This window comes from Rhea pennata, chromosome 4 (assembly GCF_028389875.1).
Source record: "Rhea pennata isolate bPtePen1 chromosome 4, bPtePen1.pri, whole genome shotgun sequence".
NCBI classification, from domain to species: Eukaryota; Metazoa; Chordata; class Aves; order Rheiformes; family Rheidae; genus Rhea; species Rhea pennata.
In genome coordinates, this window is record NC_084666.1 from 65709735 (window position 1) to 65735102 (window position 25368).

The 25368-nt window shown below is 41.3% G+C and overlaps 1 protein-coding gene across 2 annotated transcripts; it reads left to right on the forward strand.

Moving 5' to 3' along the window:
* Window positions 1–1377: 1377 nt before the first annotated feature.
* On the forward strand, window positions 1378–25100 carry UBE2D3 (ubiquitin conjugating enzyme E2 D3). Of its 2 annotated transcripts, XM_062574163.1 has the most exons (8): window positions 1378–1488; window positions 16836–16899; window positions 16984–17015; window positions 19600–19677; window positions 20536–20641; window positions 22052–22145; window positions 22474–22523; window positions 23598–25100. In XM_062574163.1, the coding sequence occupies exons 1-7, from the start codon at window positions 1465–1467 to the stop codon at window positions 22520–22522; spliced, it is 447 nt and encodes a 148-aa protein (XP_062430147.1). In that variant the 5' UTR covers window positions 1378–1464; the 3' UTR covers window position 22523; window positions 23598–25100. The 2 variants fall into 2 exon arrangements, with proteins under 2 accessions (XP_062430147.1, XP_062430148.1); XM_062574164.1 differs by lacking the exon at window positions 22474–22523.
* Window positions 25101–25368: the final 268 nt, after the last annotated feature.

Below are 25368 nucleotides of genomic sequence, written 5' to 3' on the forward strand. Positions count from 1 at the left end.
ACGTTAGAGGACAGAGGGCCTGGCGAGCGCCGTTTCTTGACCGGGAAGGCTCCTAGGAGCTGGTATCGCTGCTTTACAGGGACGAGTACTGTAGCCTCAAAGCAGCGACTTTGCGATCGACAGCTCGGCCACCTCTGGCGGGCTGAAAACACCGCCCCTGTCCTGATGGTAACTGAAGTATTTGATGCCCCCAGTGCTGCGGCTGTGTGGGTCTTACAGTTAGTACTGTTGTTGCAGTACACCGCAGACACGCACACGTACGGCCACGCGTGCACTGGCCACGCGTGCACTGCCCCCGCAGCCCCTTTCGCGCCAGGCCTGTCCCGCCGGCAGTCAGAGGCGTTCAGCTCGCTCCTCACCGCCCTCCCGCTGACCGCCCCCCTCCCCCCCCCCGCGCTACGCCGGGGCCCTCGAGCCTCGGGCACGCCACGCCGCGCCCGAACGCAGCCCCCGCGCGGCGGGCGCCAACGGCCGTCGCGCGCCCCGCAACGCGCGCAACCGCCGCCCGCAGCCTGAGCGGCGGCAGCTCCCGGGGCCGCTCCCTAGGAGAGGCCACGGCGGGGGATGCCCCGGCAGCCGCAGCCTCCCCGCCGCCCCCGGGGCCCTGCCCACGGCAGCGGGCGGCGAGCGACACCGAGGCGAGCGGCAGCGCGGAGGGATCCAGGCCGCCGCCGCCCCCACGCAGCGATGTAGGTCCGGCCGCGGCCGCCATCTCGGCAGGCGCGCAGCAGGGCGGAGGGAGGGCACTTGCCGTAAGCGGCGCGCGCCGCAGCGCCCAGCAGCTGCCTCGGCCCGCGCCCGAGGTGCCTGAGCGAAACCCCGGGGCCGCCCTCCCCGGCGGGAGGAAGCCATAAAGCGACGCCGGGAAGGCGCTGCCACGGGGAGCCCCGCAGCCTTCCCCCCACCCCGGTCCCGCGGCGGCGGCTCTGCGCACGCGCGCCTCTCGCGAGATTTTCCCCCCCCCGCGGGGCGGGCCCACAGGGTGCTCAGAGCGCATGCGCAGAGGGCGCGTCCTCCGCGGCGGCCGTTAGGGCGCCCTCTACCCGCGCTGCGCCCCGCGGCTCGGTGCCGGGGGGGAGGAGGGGCTGAGCGCGGGCGGCCCCGCCCCGCCCCGGCTGGCGGCGCCCCGCCCCCTTCCCCCCCCCCGCCTCCCGGGCTGGGCACGGAGCGGGCGCCGCTCGGCTCTGCCTCTGGCCGGCGTTTGCCTCGGCGCGGCGCGGTCCCGTCAGCCTCCACCGGCCGCCGTCTGCCCGCAGCCAGGCTCCGCGCGGCCGCCGCGCTCCGCTCGGGCGCCCCCCGCCGCTGTTTCCGGAGGAAGGAGAAGCGCAGCTGCCCCCTCCCCCCTTCTCCGCCTTCCTCCCCCTCCTCCTCCTCCCTCGCTCCCTCCCTCCCGGCCCCCCCTCGGCGCGAGCGGAGCGCGGAGTCACCGCGGCGCACGGACGGGCCCGGCGGCACTCGCACACAATGGCGCTGAAACGCATCAACAAGGTGAGCGCCGCGCCGCGCCCCGGCCCCGGCCGCGCTCGGCCTTCGGGTCCGCGTTCCTGGGTTTCGTTTTCCTCCCCCCTCCCCCCCCCCCCACCCTGCGCGGCGCGGCGGGGCGGGAGGGCCGCGGGCCGCCGCTGCGGGCCGGGCAGCGGCCGTCTCCTTCCGGCGAGGCCGCGGGCGGCGCGGGGCGGGCGGAGGTCGCTCTGCGGCCCTTCCTGCCGGCCCCGGCCCCTCGCGGGGGGCCTGGTGCGGGCCCGGGCGCGGGCGGCGCCCCTGCCTCGGCGGCGAGAGGCTGCTCGGCGGCGCTCAGACGTCAGCGCCGCCCGCCCGGCCGCCGCCGCGGAGCCGCCGCCGCCGCTTGCCCAGATCGCGGCCGCGCCTGGCTCGCGGAGGGGCTCGGCGGCCGGTGGCGGCGCTCGGCGCGGCAGGCGGCGGCCGCTCGGGCGGTTCCTCCGCCCCGGCGCGTAACTTGTTTCCCGCATTGTAAGATGGCGGCGGGCCTGCCCGGCCGGCTCTTTCCGGGAGGGCTCGTCTTCTGCAGTAACAGGGCACGCGCGCCCGGCTGCTCCCCGCCGCCGCCGCCGCAGCGCCCCTGCCCGCGCCGCGCCGGCCCGGGCCGCGCCGCGCCAGCCGCGGAGGCGGTTCGCGGGCTCTGCCCGGCGCCGGCCCTTGCGCGGTGGCGCCGCGCGGAGCGACGGAGCAGCGAACTGGGGAAAAATGTCGGCGCGGTGCGAGTTGAAACCCCTCGCGGTGGGGAAGGCGGCGGCGTGAGGCTGCAAGGGGGCAGCCCGACGGCTCCCCCGGAGCGCGCACCTCGCCGCGGGGCGACCGCAGATGCGGCGAGGGCACGGCAGCTGTACCGTGCGGTCCCCGCTCATCTCCGCTTGCGCGTTAGCCAGCTTGAGCGTCTCAGTATTTAGAGAACCGGGAGGAGTTTCGCGGTCGTCTCCTAGTCTGCCAAGATGGCAGGAAAACACAATGCCTTGAAATCGGTGGACTAAACTTCAGTGCACCGGTGCGGTGTGTACAGCTCGTCGCCTTTGAAAGCGTCACTCTAATTTCATGCCTTTTGGGTAGTGTTTATAGGCATCCATCTTCTAGTTGGATCGAGTCAAAACGAGGTAGTTGTTAGTGTGAAAGGATAATTAAGTTATCCCTAAAAATCTGTTCTGGATTAGTACTGGGTAAACAAATCGTCTTCAGATTACAGCTACGCTTTCAAAACAATTTCAAAACAATTCCTTTTGATTCTGACATCAGAACTTGTTCCCCTGTATTAGTGGATGATATCACTTAAGTTGAGACGCAGCTAGGATACTCCCTGGTATGCTTTGTCATCAGCTCATGCTTATGAAACGCATTCAGGCTTCCGCAGGTAAGAAGTTATCATCAAATGTAAACCAAGGCAAACCCTCACATACTAATCTGCTGGCTGAAACCTTAAAATGATTCAGGATAACTTTGGAATCAATACGTCATCTCCTTGCCTTCAGCATTTTGGCCTGTCTGTTGTGTGCAATCCCTTCTTCTGCGTTGGTCCTTATACTCCCCAGCAATGTGTACTAGCAAGCTTCTTCCTTTACCCAGTGCCAGCATTTAGGATTAATGGGATTGATTTTTTTTTCTGAAGTTGCTATTTTTAATTGATTTAATCACACCATGTTACGAGATATGCTTCTAAATTCACATGTGTTTACAGTGTTGATTTTGTATTTGCCAACCTGGAAAGTCAAAATGATGATATTTTGATACTTGCAAGTTGCTTTCTTCCGAAGCATGCTTTCTGATACAAATGTTTGCTGGGATTGAGGCTAGAATCCAAAAATAGGAGGACCAATTTCGTAATGAGGTTGTTGTGAATTTAGATTCTAATCTTGCCAACCAGTAAAGCCAAGAGAATTGCACTCTGTCACTGGTGAGCTGGGATCCCCTGTCTTCCAATAGTAAGGTCACAGATCAGACCTTGAAACTCTGTGCTTCCTTGTAGTACATTGTTGGCACTAAACCAGAACAGGCTAAAGAGAGACCAGGACCTCAGAACATTGTAATCACAAATAGCTGATTTAGTCTGACTTTCAGTGTTACTTCTCAGGGCTAGACTTCATTGTCTAGTGCTGTAGATGACACCCCAGATGTACTGATGAAGGTATTTTTGGTGTTTCTTTCTTTTTTCTTTTTTTTTTTTTCTGTCTCTATGGACTGACATTTCAGGCAAAATAAACTTTTTAAAATTCTATTTGGTAAATCAGATTTTCAGATTAGATTTGCATGTTCTAACACAATCTGAAGTACATTATGCATTCAACATATAAGTACCCTCTACTTAAAGTAGAACTGGCAAACTTGAGTTTTGACTTGGAAATTAAAGTACGTGAGTGTTCATGTATTACGTATTGGGTTATCTAGTTCTGGAACACACTTTATAGCACTTTCTTCGAACTGAAGTAGTTGTCAGGTGTACAGCCAGTCCCAGAAAGATTATGTTATGCTGGATCACATCTTCACGTCTGTGCCACTGCCCTGAGGGTAACCTGCAGATATTGGCAAAGCTCTGCTTTTATTGATATGGTTTACTTTGTGAGAGGTTGGCAGTTGCTTTATTATACCAATAAAGTGTTTTTGCTGTGGAATAGTCTGAAACTATGTCTTAATTTTAACTGTATCCTTTCCTAAGCATGAAGTTTTGCAGAAACAGGATAAAGGCAATGGAACAAATTAATTTGTCAGTTTTATATAAATATATGATGCATGCTTGTTGCGTGTTGTCTTAGTCCGAAGTGTTGAGTGGTACCTGCTGAGCCCGCGTTCTGTAACTGTTGCAGCGTGTTGGCGCTTCCGGTTCGAATTGCAGTTTGAATTCTGGTTCCATCTCTATAGTAGAAAAAATGAACTCTTTTGTAGATGGAAGAGGAAATATGAAATGCCTAAAACTGATAAAACTTGGGGAGATTCATCATTCATACCTGCATCCATTTCATCACAGTTACTTCGCTTCAATGGATGTGTGTAGTATAAAAGGCCTAAATTATGATCTTGATAGGATAGAAATAGATTGTGAGCTAAGAAGTATAGGAGAAATATGTGTGAAATGTCTCATCTGTGAAATCCCTGTTTTAAGAAAACTTGTGCCTGCTGTGTTTTGTGTCCATTTGGTTAAACATAGTACAGAGCAGCATCATTAAGTTGCAGTGTTTTATTAGAAAAGCTGAGGCAGAGTTGGCATCCTGGAAGCTGAAGGCTGAAGGTGGCAAAAACTTTTTTATCTTATTTGTGTCTTCTTAAAATCTTTCTTTTTAATCTTATATTTTTATCTTAAGTGCAGATAGAGGCTTCTGTTGGCAGTTGTAGTGCCAAGTCTAAATAACAGTTTTTCTTGAGGTTACAACCTCCAGCACTACTCCTAGATGTATAATTAATTGCAACTTTACCCACTCCCCCAAATACCAATAATGAGAAATGCTGCTAACCATGGAGGTATCCAGGTCTCTTTCAGAGGTTGGATGATGTAGTACATGGTGATGAAGGCAGCAAGGAAATCTGCATTAGTTTAACCAAAGTTATAGCTTTTTTTAAAGATGATTTAGTTAAAAATGTTATAAAACTACTGTTTGTTTTGCTTTGAAGTATTATTTTCCTTTCAACTTGAAGAGGACAATACTTAAAAATGTATATTTTTTAAGTTTAATTAACTAAAGCCATTGGTGTAGTTAAGTTTTCTTCTCTGGATGAAACCTATGATACTTTGTTTTTGCAGGCAGTCTTAGACTTAGTGTGCTGGGATGATTTAAAATACTTAAATAACTTGAAGCAATGAGTTATTCATGCAAAGCATGAATAAGATCAGTCTCATGTCTAGAAGAAAGTCTGAATTTTTATACTTGGGGCCTCAGAAAGCTAGCTAAAGAAATGCAATTGATGTTAAAATACTTAGTTAAAATGCTTTAAACCTTTGTGGATGCTCTCTGGAGGTACAAAATTACCCCCCCCTCCCCCTTTAGTTAATTTACCTTAACTATTTCAAATATTCCTGGATAGACAAGTCCTACCGCAAGTAGGTAATGCAATGTGTCTACTGCACCTGGTGGTTAGAAGGGTCATATTGAGCCCAGCACAGGGCAGTGGTAGATTTTAAAGCGTGAGATTTCAGTATATAGTGTTTGGGAAGACCTGGTGTTGATCAACTTCAGCGCTTTTTGAAAATTGGAATAAAATTATTCAGCATCAGCTGAAAGCTGTCATCACCTAAATTCTGTTTATAATATAGCCTGTCTAAATAGTCAGAAGTGACACTTAACCTATGTAATGAGTATCAGTAACATGGAAGTAGTGGGTAGGTTTGATACCCATCTTCAACTCCAGTGTTTACTGTTAAAGTCCTGAACATCTTTTAAGAGCTGTTCATTTTTTTATGAGTGTAAAATTAATGCTTCCTTAACTAGAAAGTTTCAACTGCAGTAACTTAAATCTTTATCTCATCAATTGGGCACTACGCTTGTGAAACAAGTTCCCGTTCAGCATAGATCTTAACTTAAAATGTGCCTTTAGAATAGGAGGAGAAGGGGTGGTCATCTCACTTACGTGGTTTGCTGAGCTTGAGGATCAGTATTCCATTAGGTGGGTGGTGCTTGGATATTTTGAAGATGGAGCTCTCCAGACTGTTGAGGGATCTGGGTGGGATAATGTACAGCATAAAAGGTTATCTAGCCATTGTATTCTTTACGATCATTTCAGCTTTTAAAGATCTGTTTTTGAAAGTAAGGCAATATTTTTGCCATTATTTCCTACAGGAATTTCTTTTACATGGAAGAGTTGATGTAGAACTCTGCAAAATGAGCTTTCTTCAGCTGCCTCCCTGGTCTCTAACCAGCTCTGAAGCACTAATGCCTTTCTTTGCACTATTACATTAATGGGTAACTGAAGGGGGAAGGATATAAACAGCTGTAAACAGCAGCTGTTGAATATGGAGCAGCAAACTGCCTCTTGCCAAAGACATCTCTGTTCCTTGTGGAGGCCACCTATATAGCCTGGCATCGTCTCCCACCAACACATATTTTCTCTGTATCCACTGAATTGAACTCCAGAAGGGAGGGTGTGTGGGGGGAGGCAGTTCTTAGTCTTGTGTGAGACATTAAGTGACTGTTGGTGAGGAGGGGTGAAAAGGGGTAGAGCTTTGTGTAATTCAGGCTTAAGGCATTGATACTTGATCTCTGATAAATCTTTCTATTGCAGTTATTAAGGTTTTGCCACCTTTAACTGTCTGCCCTGTGTTCTCCTATAGGTTCCTCCCCTGTGCATCAGAGCTGGCAGATGGGAACATATGGTCCGCGCTTCAGTGTTAGGTCTGATATCTCAGTATACCCTGACCTTTGTTGATAGTTTAGGCTAAGGTGCTCTAATTTATATTTATGTGGCTGAGCTATGGGCATGCATTTTCTTCTGTGACTGATGTGATATGTTAAACCACGAGTGTAACACAAAATAAAAACTAAATTAGCATAAGAAATAAAAGTAGCAGTGAAATGTGTGTATGATTGCAGGCAGTAGTGCATTTTTATGCTTCTTTGCTCTGTGAAGTTGCCTTTTTCAGTAGAGTGTCTTAAACTTTGGAGTTGCGCAAGCTGGACTGTTCTATAAGCTTCTTGAATGTAGATTTAGTATCTCAGATCCTAGGTGAAAGTGACTGGACTTGGGGAAAAAATCCTCTTCATCTGGCTTTTTGTAGCACGCTAATCTGTGTTACATCAGATGAGTTGGGGAAGTCATGCAAAAAAATTAGTTAAAATTACATTCACAGGTTTAAATTGGTGTTTATGCCTTTGGCAGTTCTCTATCAAATGCTTCAATGTAGACGAGATTTATTACTGAAAAATGAGCCAAGTGGATCATTGCAGTGTTCAGGAGCAAAAGCGAACAAGACAGAAGGATTTTTTGTTTGTTTGTTTGTTTTAACATTGTTCAGAGCCTTCTCACCAGTAGTAGACTTAAGTATTAAAATTTTATATTAAAGAAGCCTGTATTCTAAACTTTGTCCCCTTGAGATGCATATGTCAGATCTCCTGCAGTTCTCCACAAGATAGCATAGATGTACAGGGTCCCATTCTGTTCGACGACCTGGATGAGGGGACGGAGTGCCTCCTCAGCAAGTTTGCTGATGCTACCAAGGCAAGAGGAGCGGCTGATACACCTGAGGGCTGTGCTGCCATTCAGAGAGACCTGGACAGGCTGGAGAGCTGGGCAGAGAGGAACCTCCTGAGGTTCAACAAGGGCAAGTGCAGAGTCCTGCACCTAGGGAAAAATAACCCTAGGCCCCAGTACAAGCTGGGGGCTGACCTTCTGGAGAGCAGCTCTGCAGAGAAGGACCTGGGAGTGCTGGTGGATGACGAGTTGACCATGAGCCAGCAACGTGCACTTGTGGCCAGGAAAGCCAATGGTCTCCTGGGGTGCATTAGGAAGAGTGTTGCCAGCAGGTCGAGGGAGGTGATCCTGCCCCTCTCCTCAGCCCTGGGGAGGCCTCATCTCGAGCACTGCATCCAGTTCTGGGCTCCCCAGGACAAGACAGACATGGAGCTACTGAAGAGAGTCCAGCGTAGGGCTGCGAGGATGATCAGAGGGCTGCAGCACCTGCCCTATGAGGAACGGCTGCGAGAGCTGGGCCTCTTCAGCCTGGGGAAGAGAAGACTGAGGGGGGATCTTATCCATGTGTACAAGTACCTGAAGGGAGGGTGTCAAGGGGACAGGGCCAAGCTCTTTTCAGTTGCCTCATGTGACAGGACAAGAGGCAATGGGCAGAAATTGAAGCACAGGCAGTTCCACCTGAAGGTGAGGAGGAATTTCTTCCCTGTGAGAGTGACGGAGCCCTGGAACAGGCTGCCCAGAGAGGTTGTGGAGTCTCCTCTGGAGATCTTCAAGGCCTGCCTGGCTGCAGCCCTGTCTAACATGCTGTAGGTGACCCTGCTGAGCGGGGAGGTTGGACTAGATGATCTCCAGAGGTCCCTTCCAACCTTACTGATTCTATGATTCTATGTTTTTTTTAATTCAAATTTTAAGAAAAGGGGGAAAGGAGATTTTCAGACAGCTTTTCAATTGCTAGAAACCAGTGAAAAAGGAATGAGACAAATGTTTAATCCTTTCCCCAAGCATCTGGACACCAGAGTTCAGAGCTGAACTGAGTGCAGATACTGGAATGCTTTAGGTCTTCTTGACAGAAAGCAGGAGGATTTTTTTTTAAGCACTCAACTGAGTTTATAGTGAGCTTTGTCTGTAACCTGGAGTTAGGTTGGCCAGGTGTTTAATGCTTCTGCCCTATCCCAAGAGCTGTTTTGAGTTCCTAGTAGGTAGAAGATTCTTGCTCTATGGTAGTATTTCCCAACCTTTGCTGGCCTAGCTGAGTGATAATGCCGAATAGTACAGTAAATCAGATGATTACAAACTTATTTTTTTTTTCCTTCTAGCCTTAGTTTTAACTTCTTTGTGTCTTGAATAATATAGGAGGATCTCCTGAATGGCAGCTCACCAATTGAGCAACAGTCCCCTTCTGATCATAAATATGCTGTCAAACACTGTGTCTTTAGGGGTGTGAGCAAAGTGTTCTGTGGCTTGGTGTGCATGCCTGTGTGTTTTTTGGGTTTTTTTTAAAGGCTTTTCTGGACATCAGTATTCTCTAGGTAGCTGAGGTGAAACTTAACCAGTAAGTGCAGCTGTACTCTGGACCAGAAAAAGTGAAAAAGTTTTGGATTTTTTGTGCTCTATTGGGTCAGTCTGTGCTTATTTTGTGTGACTTTACCTAATCCTATAGATAGGCCCTTAGTTTTGCGTCTCTGCCACTAGTTGTTTAAGACGCATGCCTGTTACTTAGGGTGGTTATACACGATAACTTAGTGTGATAGTAGAGTTCTACAGCTGTAGATAAGGTAGTATGTTCATACCAATATAGACATGTTCACAGATTTATACCCTCATAGTACATTTCAGTAGCTTTCAGAACAAGGGCTGATCAAAGTGAAAAAAGAGCTGTTTTTCAAAGTTCATTTAGGTTAAATATTTAAATTTCAGAGTAATATATTGCATTACATCGGAACAATAAATTCACACACTCAAGGTGTTTACAGATGACAGTGGTGTTCCTTGGAATATTAATTGGACAGGTTGCTGTTACACAATCTTCTTTTTCAAATATCTGCTTGAGGACATGGAGAACTGTCCTACCTTCCTTCAGAAAGTGAAGACTTGTAGAGGATAAGCATCCTATTGAGGCTGCTTGCAGGGTCTGTAAAAACTTATCCTGTTCACTACCAGTCCCTGAATTTTTTTTTTTCTTTTTTTGCTTGGGATTGACAAACTCTAGCAGGCCTTTGTCATATTCAGGTCAGGGCAGTAAGCATATAAATGCTATGAGAGTCTACCTTACGTTAATGCATTCTTTACAGATTTCAGGGTTATGTATTGGAAGGCTCTCACAAAACCCTGCCAAAACTGAGCATTTATTGAGTGTTAAGCTGGCATTTGCATGGAATTGTCTATCACGATGCCAAAAATCTCATTCCTGAGTGGTAATGATCAGCCCAGAGTGCCTTACATTGAATATAATTGTTTTTCCTATGCATCGCTTCACATTTGCCTATGCTGAGTGTAATTTGTCTCTTCATTTTCCAGTTATCGTTTCATTTAGATAGGTGCGTCTCATTTCTTTTCTTGTAGCCGGTTTACAGCAGGTCACAACATACTTCTTTTGCTAGTTATCTTCCTCTCTGAGGGCTGCTCTGTAGTCCTAGGTTATAGAAGCATGAATCAGTATGGTTCTTACAGGAAAAAAAATGTAAGAAATACCTGTAAAATAAAAATTTTTAAAGTGTGAAATGCCAGGATTAGAATACCCAGGTGTCATTGAGTGAATAGATAATTAACCAGTGCTTCATGCTTCTCACTTCCACACGTGGTTTCATATTTTAGTCAGTGTGTACAGTCCGGATCTTACACTGAGTGTATGTGTATATATTATTTTCAGGGAATGATAATGAATGTAATACCTCAGAATCAGTGTGTATGAAGCAGTCAGTTTTTCTTCATCTTGACTAAGTGGGCTGCTGTGGGTCTTGGTTGCTTTTTGGAAAAAAAAAAAAAAAAGCCATACTTCTACATTTAAAGTACAACAGTAGGTGAGTGGTTGTCACCATTTTCAAGTTTGTTCTGAATGCTTTTGGTAAGTGACAAGAAAAGTAAAATTGAGAATTGTCCTCCATTTCCAGTCCAGCCACGGAGGTGAACGCCGGAAAAGGTTGGCATAGAATAGAGTGCCATTTTATTTAGTTACTGTAACTGTGAAATTTGCCTTAAAACATTACCTACATTGTACATCTTCCAAATTTCATAACAGATGAGAAGACCTGTAGACAGTAGCCTCATTCACAAAGAACTTGTGTGGTGAGATGTTGGTTCTTTGAAAAGATAGCATGTAGTCGTCTGGGTAGTTTGAATTACAGCCCAAGCACATAGAGTGACTGAATTACAATTGCACAGCAGTCTGGCATTTCCTTCCTTGAATGCTGAGCTTAAAACTGGAGTATTTTTATGTCTCTCTTTTAATATGCCATTACATTATGATAGCGTCACTAGATACTGTACAAATCGTATACAGTGTGTACCCTGAAAAATTTAAAGGCTAAAGAACAAACATGAAAAATGCAAGAAGCAGAATATTCAGGATAGAGACAATGGTATCTATTGAACTGTTAAGTTCCTGGTTATGGTGTTTCGGATTTCTTAAAAGACATTCCATACTTTTTGGGCCTTGCTGTTTTCTGTGGCCAATCTTCATATGATTCCAGTACGTATTTGCTTTAATGTCTTTTTCTTAAACAATATCAGCTTACATCTTTCAGTTTTACGCTCTGTCATTATATTTTGTTTTTCTCCATTTATTAAGTGTTAACCAATAGGCTAGTTTGATAACTTTCTGCTGGTTGCACTTGTGTTATGTGTATTGTGCGTTTGCTTTCTTATTCAGCGTAAAAATCCACATTCAGAGGTCTTTTGAACTGTTGTTTTCTGCTTCCAGGGATAATTAATTTTCATGCTGAAATGAATGTTACAAATGCAGGTGGGTGGGATAAGGTAGTAGTTCTTTGTTGGTTGACTCTTCTTAATCTTCAGACAAACTTAAATGTTTTTTGCTGCCCTTTATGGCTGCTTCCCATATCTCTTCTTTTTTAAAGCTGTTTTCAACTGTGAGCTAGTGAGTAAAGATTAATATAGTGGTGAATTTTTGAAGTTTGAAATATCCTGTTTATGACACAGACTGTATTAGACACTCAAATTAATAAATGTTGGATTTGTTTGGCTTAAGTGTGTTTTTTTTATTTATTTTTTATTATTACTTTTGACTTAACTACACATTCCTTTTCACTCCCTCCAAGGTGGAACAAGTTCTTGTCTGGGAATGAAGGGCAGATTAACCCAGTTTCTTCCTTTTTCTTTTTCTTTTTTTTCCCCTTTCTCTTCTCCCCCCCCCCCCAACCCAGGAAACTGCAGTATATGATTTTAAGGAATAATTGTGCTACAGACTTGTATTAAACCTAACTGTGAGTTTATCTCTCTGAAAAAAGAGTGATCTTATACCATGCCGGTGGAAATGATCTTCTACCACTCTTAAGTTAGCTGCTACTATTATTAAAAATAAGCCCAGGCTATCTCCAGTTTATACTTGAGAAGCATACTGTTGTGCAGCAGGGAATATAAATTCTGACCAGCTGAAGGAGAAAGGGAGCAGACAGTGATTCTGCTCAGCTTGGTATTTTGCAGAAAGGCAGCACACGAGGCGTGAAGCTATTACTTGTTACTCAATTTGCTGAGGCCTGAAAACTTCTATATGAAAAACAACTAGTTGCCTTAAGTATTTTCAGTGTCCTGCTTGTGTGTATCTGGAAGCGGTATCCTTTGCCATTCTTTGTTTTCTTCACTGTTTAAATGATCTGTTATCTTTTAAATATATGGTAAAGAGGAATTGTTCGAGAGCTCTTTATCAACCTTTCTGTTGAAAGAGGCACTTCTGTGTTTTAGTGTATCAGCTAGGATTGTAGTCCTGCATCCAGATTGAGACTCAGATGTCAGTGTTTTAGATTGTTATTTGAAGCGTAAGCCAAATTTTCTATATTAGTTATGATTATATTTGTGAAAAAGAAGCAGATCAGTTAGCTTTTGTAAGTAGTTTTTTCTTGAAAATGCTGGTTTATTTTTTGAGCAGTTTTTTGCTACATTTATCAGAGATGAGTAAGAAGACAGCTGTTTTTCCAGTAAAACTGCATCTTTCTGCACGCTTAATATGAAACTATTTGGCAGACTTGCAGAAGACTATAATGCTGAATTAGTGTTAAAGCATATCTGTCTGGCTGTAGTGACAGGTATTCTTGCTGTATTTCCAGTTGCCATTCAGTTTTCTAAAATTCAAGGGTTAAATTGTAATGCATTATGTACGCTATATTGCCTCTGTCCTCTAACAGTAGCATTAGCACGTCATCCTTAAATAGTCCTTAAATCTGTAAAATGCTTTGTGACTAATCATCTCTGTGGAGAGGTAGGAACTATCACAACCTTATATTTGGAAACTGGGGCGAAGAAATAGTGATACGCTGGAGCTGAACCAGAAACCTGTGGCAGAGGCAGACCACTAGTCAGGGTTGTAATTCAAGACTAATCCTTTCCAATAGACAATGTAACCCAGTTTATTCCATTGTGCTTTTTCATCACTCTGAATTAAGCTTGTTTTATTATTTCTATGTAAGGTCTTTGGAATTTGCTTTTTGGAAATGCGTGTTTTTTGGGTTTTTTTTGTTTTGTTTGTTTGTTTTCTCTTAAGCCACCTGTATAGTGAAAAACTGTAGTAGCTGACTCTAGGAAAATGCAGGTTTATCCCTCTGCAATTGATTTTTCTACTTTGGTATTCTTAAGAAATTTTGGGTTATAGCTTAAGTTTTTGTCATTTGACAAAGTAAAACTACTGAAACTGAAGGTAAACAAAAAGAAGCGAAGTCGAACATAACAAGTAACGCAGCAGAACTACCAGAAGCATAAGGTTCTTTTTACAGTAAGACATTTTACAGAGTAATGCTCAGGAACACTTTTTAACATTTTAGTTAAATTCTGAAATATAAATTAGACTGTATTTTGTAAAAATGAAATTTAATGTCTTATTTTCTTAGTAGCAGCAGGTAAAAATAAGGGAACAGTTATAGGGTAATATTGGTCAGCTAATGCAAGCTATCAAGCTTGATTTTGCTATTTGAAATATTTTCAGCTGAAATATTTGCCTGTTATGTAGTTTATCTTGATTGCTAAGTTAAAAAGCAAGGTCAATATTCCTTTTTGGTGTTAAGTGAAAAGATCTTTGTTTTTTGTTTTTTTTTTTTTTAAAAAAAGATCCCTTTCCCTGGATGAAATGCTTCAACTGCTTTCCAAACGTCACAGCCCGTTTGTCTCTGCTTGTTCAGTTTCCAGTTATTCCAGTTTGCCTGTTGGACTCAAGAGTCCTAGCTTTCAGAAGGAGGCACTTTATTTTAAAGTTAGATAGAAGCAACTTTCTGCTCCCTTGCTGCAAAAAGCCTCCCTTCTTCTGTGTACATAGTAAGTGTTGTGCACGAAACAGTAATATAAAGTAAGTTTGATATTACTGTAAACAGCAAACACTTCCCAGTATTTTGTTTCATATTTGACTAAGTTCTTGCACAAAATTTTAGGCTCTGCTGAAACATTCAGCTTTACTGCAGACTTCACTCTTCTGACCAAATACCTAAGGGAGGAGAGGAGAGTACAAGAAAGTACACAATCTCATCTTGTATTTCTGACTTCTGTAGATAAATTACTTGTTCTGTGGTCAGAATATTAAGGGCTGTGTCATGTTTTCCTAACCCTATCTATATTTCAGATTGCCTTATTTAGCTTTTTTTTGTGCCTGAGTGATGTAGGCTGGACAAACTTTAGTCTTTTATCTTATTAAAGTCATTGTTTGTTCTCTAGAACAGTTTAAGTATGGGCATGCATTTTGAAATGACTGGATATTAGGGTATTAAAACTCATGTTTCAGCTGGTAAATTACTGTGAGTGAAGCTATTTTTCTGCACACATTTTTCACTGAGACTTCCTAAACGTATTTGTCTTACACTTGCTATCAATTTATTTTTTCTTGCAATATTGATATACTCTTTAATATTTCTGCTATGTTAGGGTATTTTATGTGTCAAGTGCATTTTATCTTGAGTACTGTTTTCTTGTTTCTCTCAAGAGAGTATGTTTTGAAGAGCTCTCTAGTCTATTGCACATACCTCTCTGAATGTCTGCTTTTATGCTAAAGACCTTTCTTACCCTTTCTTTCATACTGCTCACTTTTATGATTCCAGTAAACTCTGTAGTTTTTGGTCTCATCATAGTTTTCCAAAAAGAGCATCTGAACTTCTTACACAATTTAAATCAAATATTTCAGTAGTAACCACACAATGCTAAAATATTAGCACTTACATCTTTCTGCTCGCTATACTGCTACAATTTATTTTAAGGAACAAAAGATACAGTGGAAGCTTGTTTTACCAGATTTTGGAAGAATGACTGATTATTCTTATAAATCGAAAGATCTACATTTTGCAGCTGAAGATTCTTTTACATTTCTTCTTAGACATAAGTAATATAAATGTAACTTAACAAGTTTTTCTGGAGGACAGTCCATTGAATTATATAGAGACCTAATAAGTAATATTACATTGCAGAAATAAGGGCATTACAGGGTCCCCCAGTAATAACTGGGGAGTGTTGTATGATAGAGAAAAGCACAGAAATGGGATTTAACTGGATGATCTGAGAAGAACTCATGTCCATGCTTTTAAATAACAGCACTGAAATCAATCATAGTCATAATTTCACTCTACCATTACTTATGAACACCTGATATAATTCAGTTTTATGGTATAGTCTGATTCCAGTGCAAAGGTCAACTCTGGCTGATTTTAAAGGTGAACAAAATTAGCATGTATGGGAAGAAGAAACGAGGGTCTGAAGTTTTCTTAAAACCTAAAAAGGTCTCTACTTGTTGAAGTAGTGTCCACCTCTTTCTGTGTTGGCAGCAACTATCATCTTACCAAAGAACAAGGTGTTTGCGTTAAGTTCAAATTACGTGAATAGTATTTGTTCTGATTGATGTGCTGGCTGACATTAGCTAAATTTTTATTAAGTGCTGAATTTGTCAAACTTTAAGGATATGCTAGGGTCTTTGCAGACAAAACTGTTAGCTGTCTGGTCCAAATTGCATGTCTGTTCTCAACGTAACAGGCAGGCCTTGGTTTCTTGAATGTCTAACAACATAATAGAAAGATTTTTTTTTTTAATGACTTTTAGAGACTTGTAGCAAAATAACTTGTGTGCGACAATGCATAGGAAAGAGAAGTTTTTTTTTCTTTTGACATCTAGATATCTTGACAAGTGCAGATTTATAGAAGTCATTGAAGCCATTTTTAGATTCAAAAAAGAGAGCAAGGAAGAGGGAAAGTATCTTCTGTGTACTTCAATGGAAGTGTAAATTTAATTTTAAAATTAAATTACACTAATCAAAAGACACTACGTAGTGATTAAACAGGGCAACAGATTTGAAATTCTTACTGAGTTTTATTTGACTCATCACAGCAATCCTGATACCAGACAAGGAATTTTTCTGCTCTAAGTTTCTTTTTCTTCCATTATGGGGGACGCAAGGCACTGGTTTCTGCAGCTCAGTTATTCAGAATTTTTAAAGACATAATTGTCTTAAACATAAAGTTTAAGATACAAAATACAGATGTGTTGCCTGTTTCCCAGCATTTGTCAGCCTTTTTATTTTTCCTCTCTACTTCAATCTATGCAAGATGTGTCCTGTTCGTTCTGAATTCTAAAATCTCAGATTTTAAAAGCTCAGATTTCATATGCATAGTGCATTATGAAGACTATAATCAATAACTTACTTCCCTTTTCTTTCTTACTTAGTCCAAGTAAGACTTAATCCTTGAAAATCTCAGTCAGAAATGGGTTGGACTTTCCCCACGTCATGCTCTTTGTCCTCCTGTCCTCTGTTCCACCGCGGCAGGAGTATCTTAACAGGGGCATAGAATAATGATTTGCATTTGGAAAAACACAGTCATTGTAACTATTTATCTTCATAACCAATTCTGGCAATCTTCTTCTATGAAGACATTTTTGATCTAGTGGTTCTAATGGCTGCTATTGCATATTCTCTTGTGTTTATATATGGAAAAACTGTTTTTGCTGGACATTCAGTAAAAATGATTGTTTAATTCATTAATGTTCCCTGAACAGATTTTTGTTTTGTTTTTAAGGAACTTAGCGACTTAGCCCGTGATCCTCCAGCACAGTGTTCAGCGGGCCCCGTTGGAGATGACAGTAAGTAACCTTAAGTTTCATTTTTGCTCTGCTAACTCAAAGCATATCATGCCTAGATAATAATGCGGAGTTTTTCTTTTGTAGTGTTTCATTGGCAAGCCACAATTATGGGACCTGTAAGTATTCTAATTTTTGTGATGTAATACTAAACTTATATAGTGGTTCTTATTCAGGAAGAACTTTTTTTTTTTTTTAATCCTCTTATCAGGCTTTAGTTCTAGAAGCAGTCCTTACACTGGTAGAAAATGAAGGAAGAAAAACACCTTCTCACAATGATTATTTTATTGCTGGAGTGTTGTATCAGGACCCGTATTTGAGCAGAAAGAATTTTTAGAGTAGTGTAAGGCATGATTACTTAGTTTCTAAAAACTTATCTTATATTTGACTATTTCAGCAGTTTGAATCTAGCATGGACCTTGTTTGTAGTTGGGGCTAGTGCCAGCTTTAATGGGACTGCATTTGTGTGGATTTTAGAAGAGATTAGAGATGCCCTCTTTGATCTAGTGTCAGGCACTGAGATCTTGAATACTTCTGGGAGTAGAAGGTAAAAAGTTATTGAAATGTGAGGTTCTGCATGTGACTAAGAGTGTGTATACACAGATACACACACATGCATGTACAAACACACGTATATGGACAGTGCCCATCTGAAACTTCAAGGTGATCCCTATTAGAATAAAGAGGACAGCTGTTTGGACTTATTAAAAATGTAACCTTTGAACACTTGGCGTGCTGAGCTCTGGGGGCTGGTTATCTATGTTTAGAAAAGGAAACCACCTGTAACTTAAGGAGACAAATATCAGATGCCAGTAGACCTGGCGCCCCTATGTGATGCTTCCGCTTAGGCTGCGGCTGCAGAGTAGGAATTAAGTATTGGTGATGCTGTACTGCTCTGACTTGATGTATGGCTACAAAGCATATAAAAGTTTAAGCAGGTTACCGCTGAAAGTTTGCTTATTTGAGGTGCTTCTGACTGGCAAAATGGTTCTGTGTTCCCAAGTCTCTGGTCCTTGTTGAATGTAACGAAGTGCCTCAGAAAGACTAAACTGTTCAATATCTACACTCATATTTGAAATGCAGGGAATCTTCTTCACTGTACTGAGTCTGAATGTACGTGGCTGCTGTGTTGGCATGGTCATAGGTAGTAAACATCAGTTGATTTCAAAAATAGGATAAATATTTTTAGCTTCGCCTTCTGATTTAATAATGTACAGCTCCTTTTCTCTGTATGTTATGTGTTGTGTCAGTCAAAAAGGTCTGTCTGTATTCTAGTCCCAAGATTGTTTTTTGAGGTACTTTGAGGATAATGTGGTGCTACTAGTTCTCATGAGCCTGTAGTGTTGCTTAACGTTCTTAGTAAAAGATAAGGATCGTACTGCCAGTCATCTGGCATTCCACATCTGCATTTAATAAGACATTATACAGGCTGTGGTTTTGTTGGTAAGATGTAAAGGAGCACGCATAGTTTGTCTTCTCTAGTTTTAACAGATTCTGGGAGGAGTTTGCTTCTATAGTTGCTAAAATGTATCCCAGACAAGGTGTAGAAAAAGGGTTGCTTGCTGGCTCCTCAGCTCCTGAAGTAGTATGCATTGATCAAGCACAGGAGGTCATAATTCTATTCCTGTGGTTTCAGCAGAGATTGTGTGGCATATAACCTACACTTTGACACGTTTTTGTCCCTCGTCTTGTATTACAGAATTCCATTTACTGATATTTAACATAGTAAGATGTACTTACTGCTTTACGTAAGTGAAATGTTCTTTCAAACAATACGAAAGTTCAGTTTCTAAGTAACTCAGAAGTGTACTTTGAGCTCTGTGTGTCAAATCCATTTTTCATAGTCTTGAGACTGGAATTAAAAGCACTGTATTCTGTAGGTTAAACAACAAAGTTAGATAGTTCCACTTGAGAAATTTTTAGTTGTAATTTCAAACTAAAACTTCTTACAACATCTTTCTTCTTGTTAAGTAGTAACTCACACAATCTATGACTGATCACTCCATTTATTCTCCTCTCTCCGCTTTCATACACTTTACTGCTGGTATTCAAATCTGAGTGAATTCTTCCTATATCTGTTTCTTTGGAGCAGGGGAATGTAAAATATTTCATGTACTAGATTATGGTGAATTTCTAACAGAGAGGAAGTTGGGTTTTTTTGTTTGTTTTTTTTTTTTGTTAGGAGCAGAGAGTTAGTTGTGTGTAAGGAGAGGTTTTCTGCAGAGCTAAACAGTGCCTACACCAAAGAGAGACCTTAGGGGATGGGAAGCCTTTGAGTTGTCTTTTGCTGTTATTGCTTGGGTGATTGTAACGTGAGCTCTCCAAGCGCAGAACTTCAAGTTCTTGAACTTGTTAGATAAGACTTCCTATCTGTTATTGTTATTTCTTGGCATTATCTCAGAGATCTGAATGCCTTTGCAAGTTGTCCTGAGTGGATTGTCACAGAAGTTGTTTTTTTTTTTTTTTTTTTTTTGAAGTGTTAGCTCAGAGAGGTCCATCCAAAAGGTGTCGCATATCTGTTCTGCATCACTTAACCTTAGGAAGTAGTAGTTAAATTTTAGCAGCATCTCTGTTTTATTAGTGGATTAAACAGTTCCATTGTTTAAACGCATTCATTGTCCTTTTATGTATTTAAAAACTACATCTTCAGTGAAATGTAGTCCTGAAGATGATAATTGGAGAATTATTTGCTTGCTTTGACAGAACGACAGTCCGTATCAGGGTGGTGTATTCTTCTTGACAATTCACTTTCCTACAGACTACCCTTTCAAACCACCTAAGGTAAGTATTACTTTCTCATTCATGAAATTAATGCTCTTTAAGGAGCTGAGTGCAGGATAGCAATTCTGAATATTTGAGTTCTATTAATGTCAAATTCTCATTTCATTCATATATTCTTATAAAAAAAATCTTAGATGCCTATCTCTCTCTGACTGGCCCACTAACTTATGTGCTGGCATGTATTCAAGGAGCATATTCACACACAGTAATTCTAAACTGCTTGGAATTGTTTGTTTTCTTTTTTGTTTTTGTAACAGTCTAATTATTAGGAAAACTCATTGGCTTTCGTTACTGTAATAGAATTCTTGCCTAGGGAACTGTCAAGTCTTACTGTTTAGCTCTTTGGGATGTTATATAAAAATGTGACCCTAATGATACGGAGAGAAGTGTTGAGTCTGAAATCAATTGATATTGTATCTGTTACGATCTGGTGATAATTGTGAAATAATGTTAGTAGCTGGCAAAATTGCAAAAAGAGTGTACCTGCACTTTCATTCTGAATGAAAATTGGAAAACTTGGAGTGGCCATAGTGTTTGAAGTTCTTTAGCTCTATGATGGCCATGTTGCCGTGGCTGAAACAGTTCTGATGTGTGTCTTCATTGTGTTACAGGTGTCTGTGATTAAAACATAGCCTCATATTTGGCTTCTTTCTATTCTAATTAGAGTGCCTAGTAATTTGAAATCCAGAGGCTGCTGCTTTGGATGCATTTTTGTGAATTTGTAATGCAGTCTAACTGTTAATTTCTTACTTTTCTTTTAGAATAAATTGAGTTGACTAATAGCTTGATTGAAAAGAAAGCAACATTGTAATTGTCACAGACTGAAACACATTTTTTTTTCTATTTTTTTAATTACAGGTTGCATTTACAACAAGAATCTATCATCCAAATATTAACAGTAATGGCAGCATTTGTCTCGATATTCTAAGATCACAGTGGTCTCCTGCTTTAACTATTTCTAAAGGTAACTTTTCTGAAGGAGAAATGTTTCAATCTTTTGTTGAATACTGTGTTTTTAGCTTTGATTGTCTTGTTCCTCCCTCCCTCCCTCTCTCTCTCTCTCTCTCTCTCTCTCTCTCTCTCTCTCTCTCTCTTTCTCTCTTTCTCTCTTTTAACCCTTAGTCATTCTAACCTGTGTTTTGCCAATTTGATAATGATATCTTACTGGATTTTTAATGGATGTTTGTTTTTTTTTAAACACCTTCTGCTGTTTAAGGCCTTGTCTGGCCACTTACTTGCTTCAGAATTCTTAGCGATGCTTACTAGCTTGGTCCCAGAGGGGACTGCCAGCATCTGAATTGAAGCAGGCTTACGGTGGTTTGTTCAAGCTACAGCTGAGAAACTGCTTGTTTGCACCTGTGCATGTAAATGTACTTTTGCTTTTCAATTTAAAGATGGTTTGTTTCACTTCAGTTTTTAATAAGGAAGTCTATGTAAATGTTTGAGTCTGTTTAGAATTACATTTTGATTTATATTGGCATATCTCTGTGGATAGGAAATAAAAGGAAATGGATATTGATACATGTTGTTTTCTGCCACCATACAGTGGCATTGTCTTCAGGGACTGAGCTTAGTGATTGTGCTTCAGGATAAGCTGAATTTGTGCCGCAATAGAAACTTTGTAACTTTCTTCATTTTACTATAGTAAATGCCAGTTCTCAAATACTTTCATGATGATAGAACTTTGTTTATTTGGCTGCTTACACTGGTCACTGTGGCTTCAAAAGATCTCTCAAAGTGCTTTTTTATGTATAGAACTTGTAATTTTTGTCTGTCCAAGGAGTATGTTTGTGATAGGAATGTGAATCCCCTACATTTTAATGTTGTCACCACCATTTTTCTTTGAAGCTGCTGTGAGAGTAGAGAACTCAGATCCTATAGTGGCCTGCAACAGTGTGTCTCCCTAGCAGTCTTATTCCTTTATTTTACAACATACCTGTAGTTTTATCAGTGCAGATTTGAATATTCCAATTTTAGACACTACAGAGGAAGACTAGAGTCTGATTGAAAGTTCTGATTCTAGTGATGAAAAAACACAGAATATGTTGATCATCAGAATACATAGTAACACGCTCTAGTTAGCTGCTACCTTGTATCATAGTTCAGAGGACAACAGCCCTGTTTTTGTGTGTGTTTGCTGAAGGCAGTGAGTATTGGGAAATGCGAAACAAACAGTTCTTGGGAATTTTAAATCATTTTGGACCTTTTTTTTATTTAGGGTAGGCTACAAATTTACTTTGGCTGTATATCAGGAAAAGGCTTTTGGGGCCCTCCAGCATGCTGACATTGTCTTAATGCGCAGAGCCATGCTCCATTGTTTCTGAAATCCTTGCTCCTGTTTTGCTATTGAGGTTGATTTGTTTGTGTTTTGCAGTTCTCTTATCCATTTGTTCACTGTTATGTGATCCAAATCCAGATGACCCACTAGTGCCAGAGATTGCACGTATCTATAAAACAGACAGAGACAAGTAAGTACAGCATTACGTAAGACATACTTCCACAGACTGTGAAGAGCTCTCTGTCAGACAGCAGTTGTATTGAGTGTGCGCTTTGTGAAAATCTGGGATGGAGAAAACTTGTGTGTCGAAGAGATACCTATTCTTGCTAGTGCAAGGTTTAAAAACAAAGGGACTTAGTATCTTTGAAGTTGTGGGGGAGGGAGAATATCTTTCTCACAAATGTGGCAGTGTTTGAAAGTGTATATTGCCTACTTACTGGTTTACTATGCTTGAATAGCAAACTTATATGAAGTAGCCTTTGGTTTTATATTAATGCTAAATATACTTATCCAATTAGGTACAATAGGTTAGCAAGAGAGTGGACAGAGAAATACGCTATGCTGTAGGGTAAGAATATCTGCACATTATGGTGCATTTAACAAAATGGAAACTTGTCAGCACTTGAGTGCTGCATGCTTTAAAGCACTGGATTAACTAACAGATAATGGATGCACCATTTACTGAACCCGAATATTTAACAGCTTGGTCTGTGGCTAGTGTGAAATGTATTGGCTAGTCACTATTTCTCACAGATACTGCTCTTGCATGTCAAAAAAAAAAAAAAAAAAAAAAAAGAAAAAAAAAAAAAAAAGAAATAATTACCCAATTTGGAGCCAGCCTGTGAACTTGTTCTGGTAAGTATTTACCTAGATTTTATTAGAATTTCATTAAAAATGATCCCCTGGAAACAGTACTTTATAATCTTATAATCGGACCTCATGCATAGAAATGCATGAATTTAGACTATCCAAATTTAAACTTTTTATTACTCAGCAATGTCTTGTCTTCTACATACTCCATACCAGGAAAATAGGAGTTATGATCTGCTTGTATAGTTGAAAACTTACTACTGACAAGCATGGAGTTAAGTACAAACTAATTGTCAGCTCAATTCCTGTGGAAGTACTGTACTTAAAAAGATAGTCTGTTACTACTCCCTTTTTTAATTGCTTGAGCAGTATATTAATGTGAATAGAGAATACTGAGCATGAAGAGATGCTTACTGTTGTCTTACTCTAAAATAGGAAAATTGACATAAATTCTGTATCCAATGATACCATTAACCAAGTAATCTTTACTGATGGCATGTGATACTCTATATTAGTTATCCTAAGGACCATATTTAAACAAAACACTCCCCTTGCCCCTCCCACCACAGGTGGTCTCTATTCCTTCCCCTTCAGCAGTCTTTCACAACAAACTTCTAGCAAATCTGCTCAGTTTAGATTTGAAGTATTTTATGTAGATTAGAAAATATCCAGGTCAGTCTAGGGAGGGATTTGTTCAGGGTTTTTCAGTTTGTTAGTGTAGAAAGAAATTTCTCTTAATGTGATGAAAAATAGGGAGATGAGGGTAAAGTATGAATTTATCATTGGCCTGTTTTTATGCTGGCACTAATTCAATTTCTGTTTTTGTTTGCAGGTACAACAGAATATCTCGGGAATGGACTCAGAAGTATGCCATGTGATGCTACCTTAAAGTCAGAATAACCTGCATTATAGCTGGAATAAACTTTAAATTACTGTTCCTTTTTTGATTTTCTTATCCGGCTGCTCCCCTATCAGACCTCATCTTTTTTATTTTTTTTGTTTACCTCCTTCCATTCATGCACATGCTCATCTGAGAAGACTTTAGTTCTTCCAGCTTTGGACAATAACTGCTTTTAGAATCTGTAAAGTAGTTACACAAGAACAATTGCCCAAGATTCAGATTTTTTTTTTTAATGGAGCATGTGTATTATGTGGCCAATGTCTTCATTCTAACTTGGTTATGAGATTAAAAAAAAAAAAAAAAATCATTCCTCACTCTCTAACAGATACTGAAGCTATCACCTGAAGGGGGGAGGGGAGATGGATGTTCAGTTTTCTCCCATCAAAGAAGTAACATTGCTGTAGCAACATCCATCTTGTTCTAAACCTTCCAGTGTTAGAGAAATGAGGTTTTGCTATATACTTTTGCTCATAACTGATATGTCTGGAGAATTGGTACTGAAACTATAGCATCAGCAGAACAGAAAATGTGATGTATCTTATGCATGTCAATAAAGGAATGACCAGTTCTTGTTTTACAGAGAATGGAAATTGGAAGTCAAACATCCCTTGTATTCCAAAATAGGGTCTAAGAACATTTTTGTAATTCATTTAAATTTTGTTAGGAGGCTTGGAGCTATTAGTTAATCTGTCTTCCAAAACACTGTTTAATATAGCACTGAATAAATGATGCAAGTTGTCAATGGATGAGTGATCAACTAATAGCTCTGCTAGTAATTGATTTATTTTCTTCAATAAAGTTGCATAAACCAATGAGTTAGCTGCCTAGATTAATCAATATGGGAAACAAAATCTTTTGTAAAAGCAAAGCTGGTTTTTGTATATACTGTTGGGATTTGCCTCATTGTTTAACATCAAATAATGATGTAAAGTTCGATAGAGCGAATCTTTTGCCATTTTCAGTTATAATACTCAGTCTGTTGCAGGTTGACACATTGTTCGGCCTGATGTATGCAGAATTAATAAGCTAACATAGTAGTGTAGCCTTAGTTGTGTGCTACACTTGGTGCTGGGAGCCCAGCGTTCAAGGATGGACTTGGGACCCAGCAGATCTGAAGTGGTGTGTTGTGGAGATGCTTCCTGATGCACCTGTGTTTGCTGACTGAGAACCTTTTTCTTCACCTTGTATGCTTGACAGCTGAAAGATCTTAATGTGGGAGTAATGATGAGGCAAAAAATATAAAATAAAGTACTGTTTTGATGTGGGAATTGTCATGAGGCTGTGTTGAAGTGACTTTACTATGTGGGATGTTCATTACCATTGAAAAGGACTTGTTCAGCCATGCTGCCATTTACATTAATGACTATTTTAATGCAACAGACACTTTCCTCATGTCAGGTGACTAAACGTGAATAAAGACTCATTGCTATTGGATTTTTGTTCTACAAGAAACATTGTCTTGTGCCATTAGTTTATCGCTGCAGCAACAAGGGCATTACTAAGCATCCGGCTCTATTGTTTCCTGCCCTCTTCCTTCATATTTTTCCTTGTTTGTTTCCTGGTTGGTTTTTTTGGTCTCCATTCTTAACATCCATAGTTTCGTTTTCTCTAGTCTTGTACTATCAGTTTATTGTGCATCTGTGACTTCGCACTGGCACCACTTTTGCACTGCTTATAGTTATGTACATTCTGATTCCTTGTC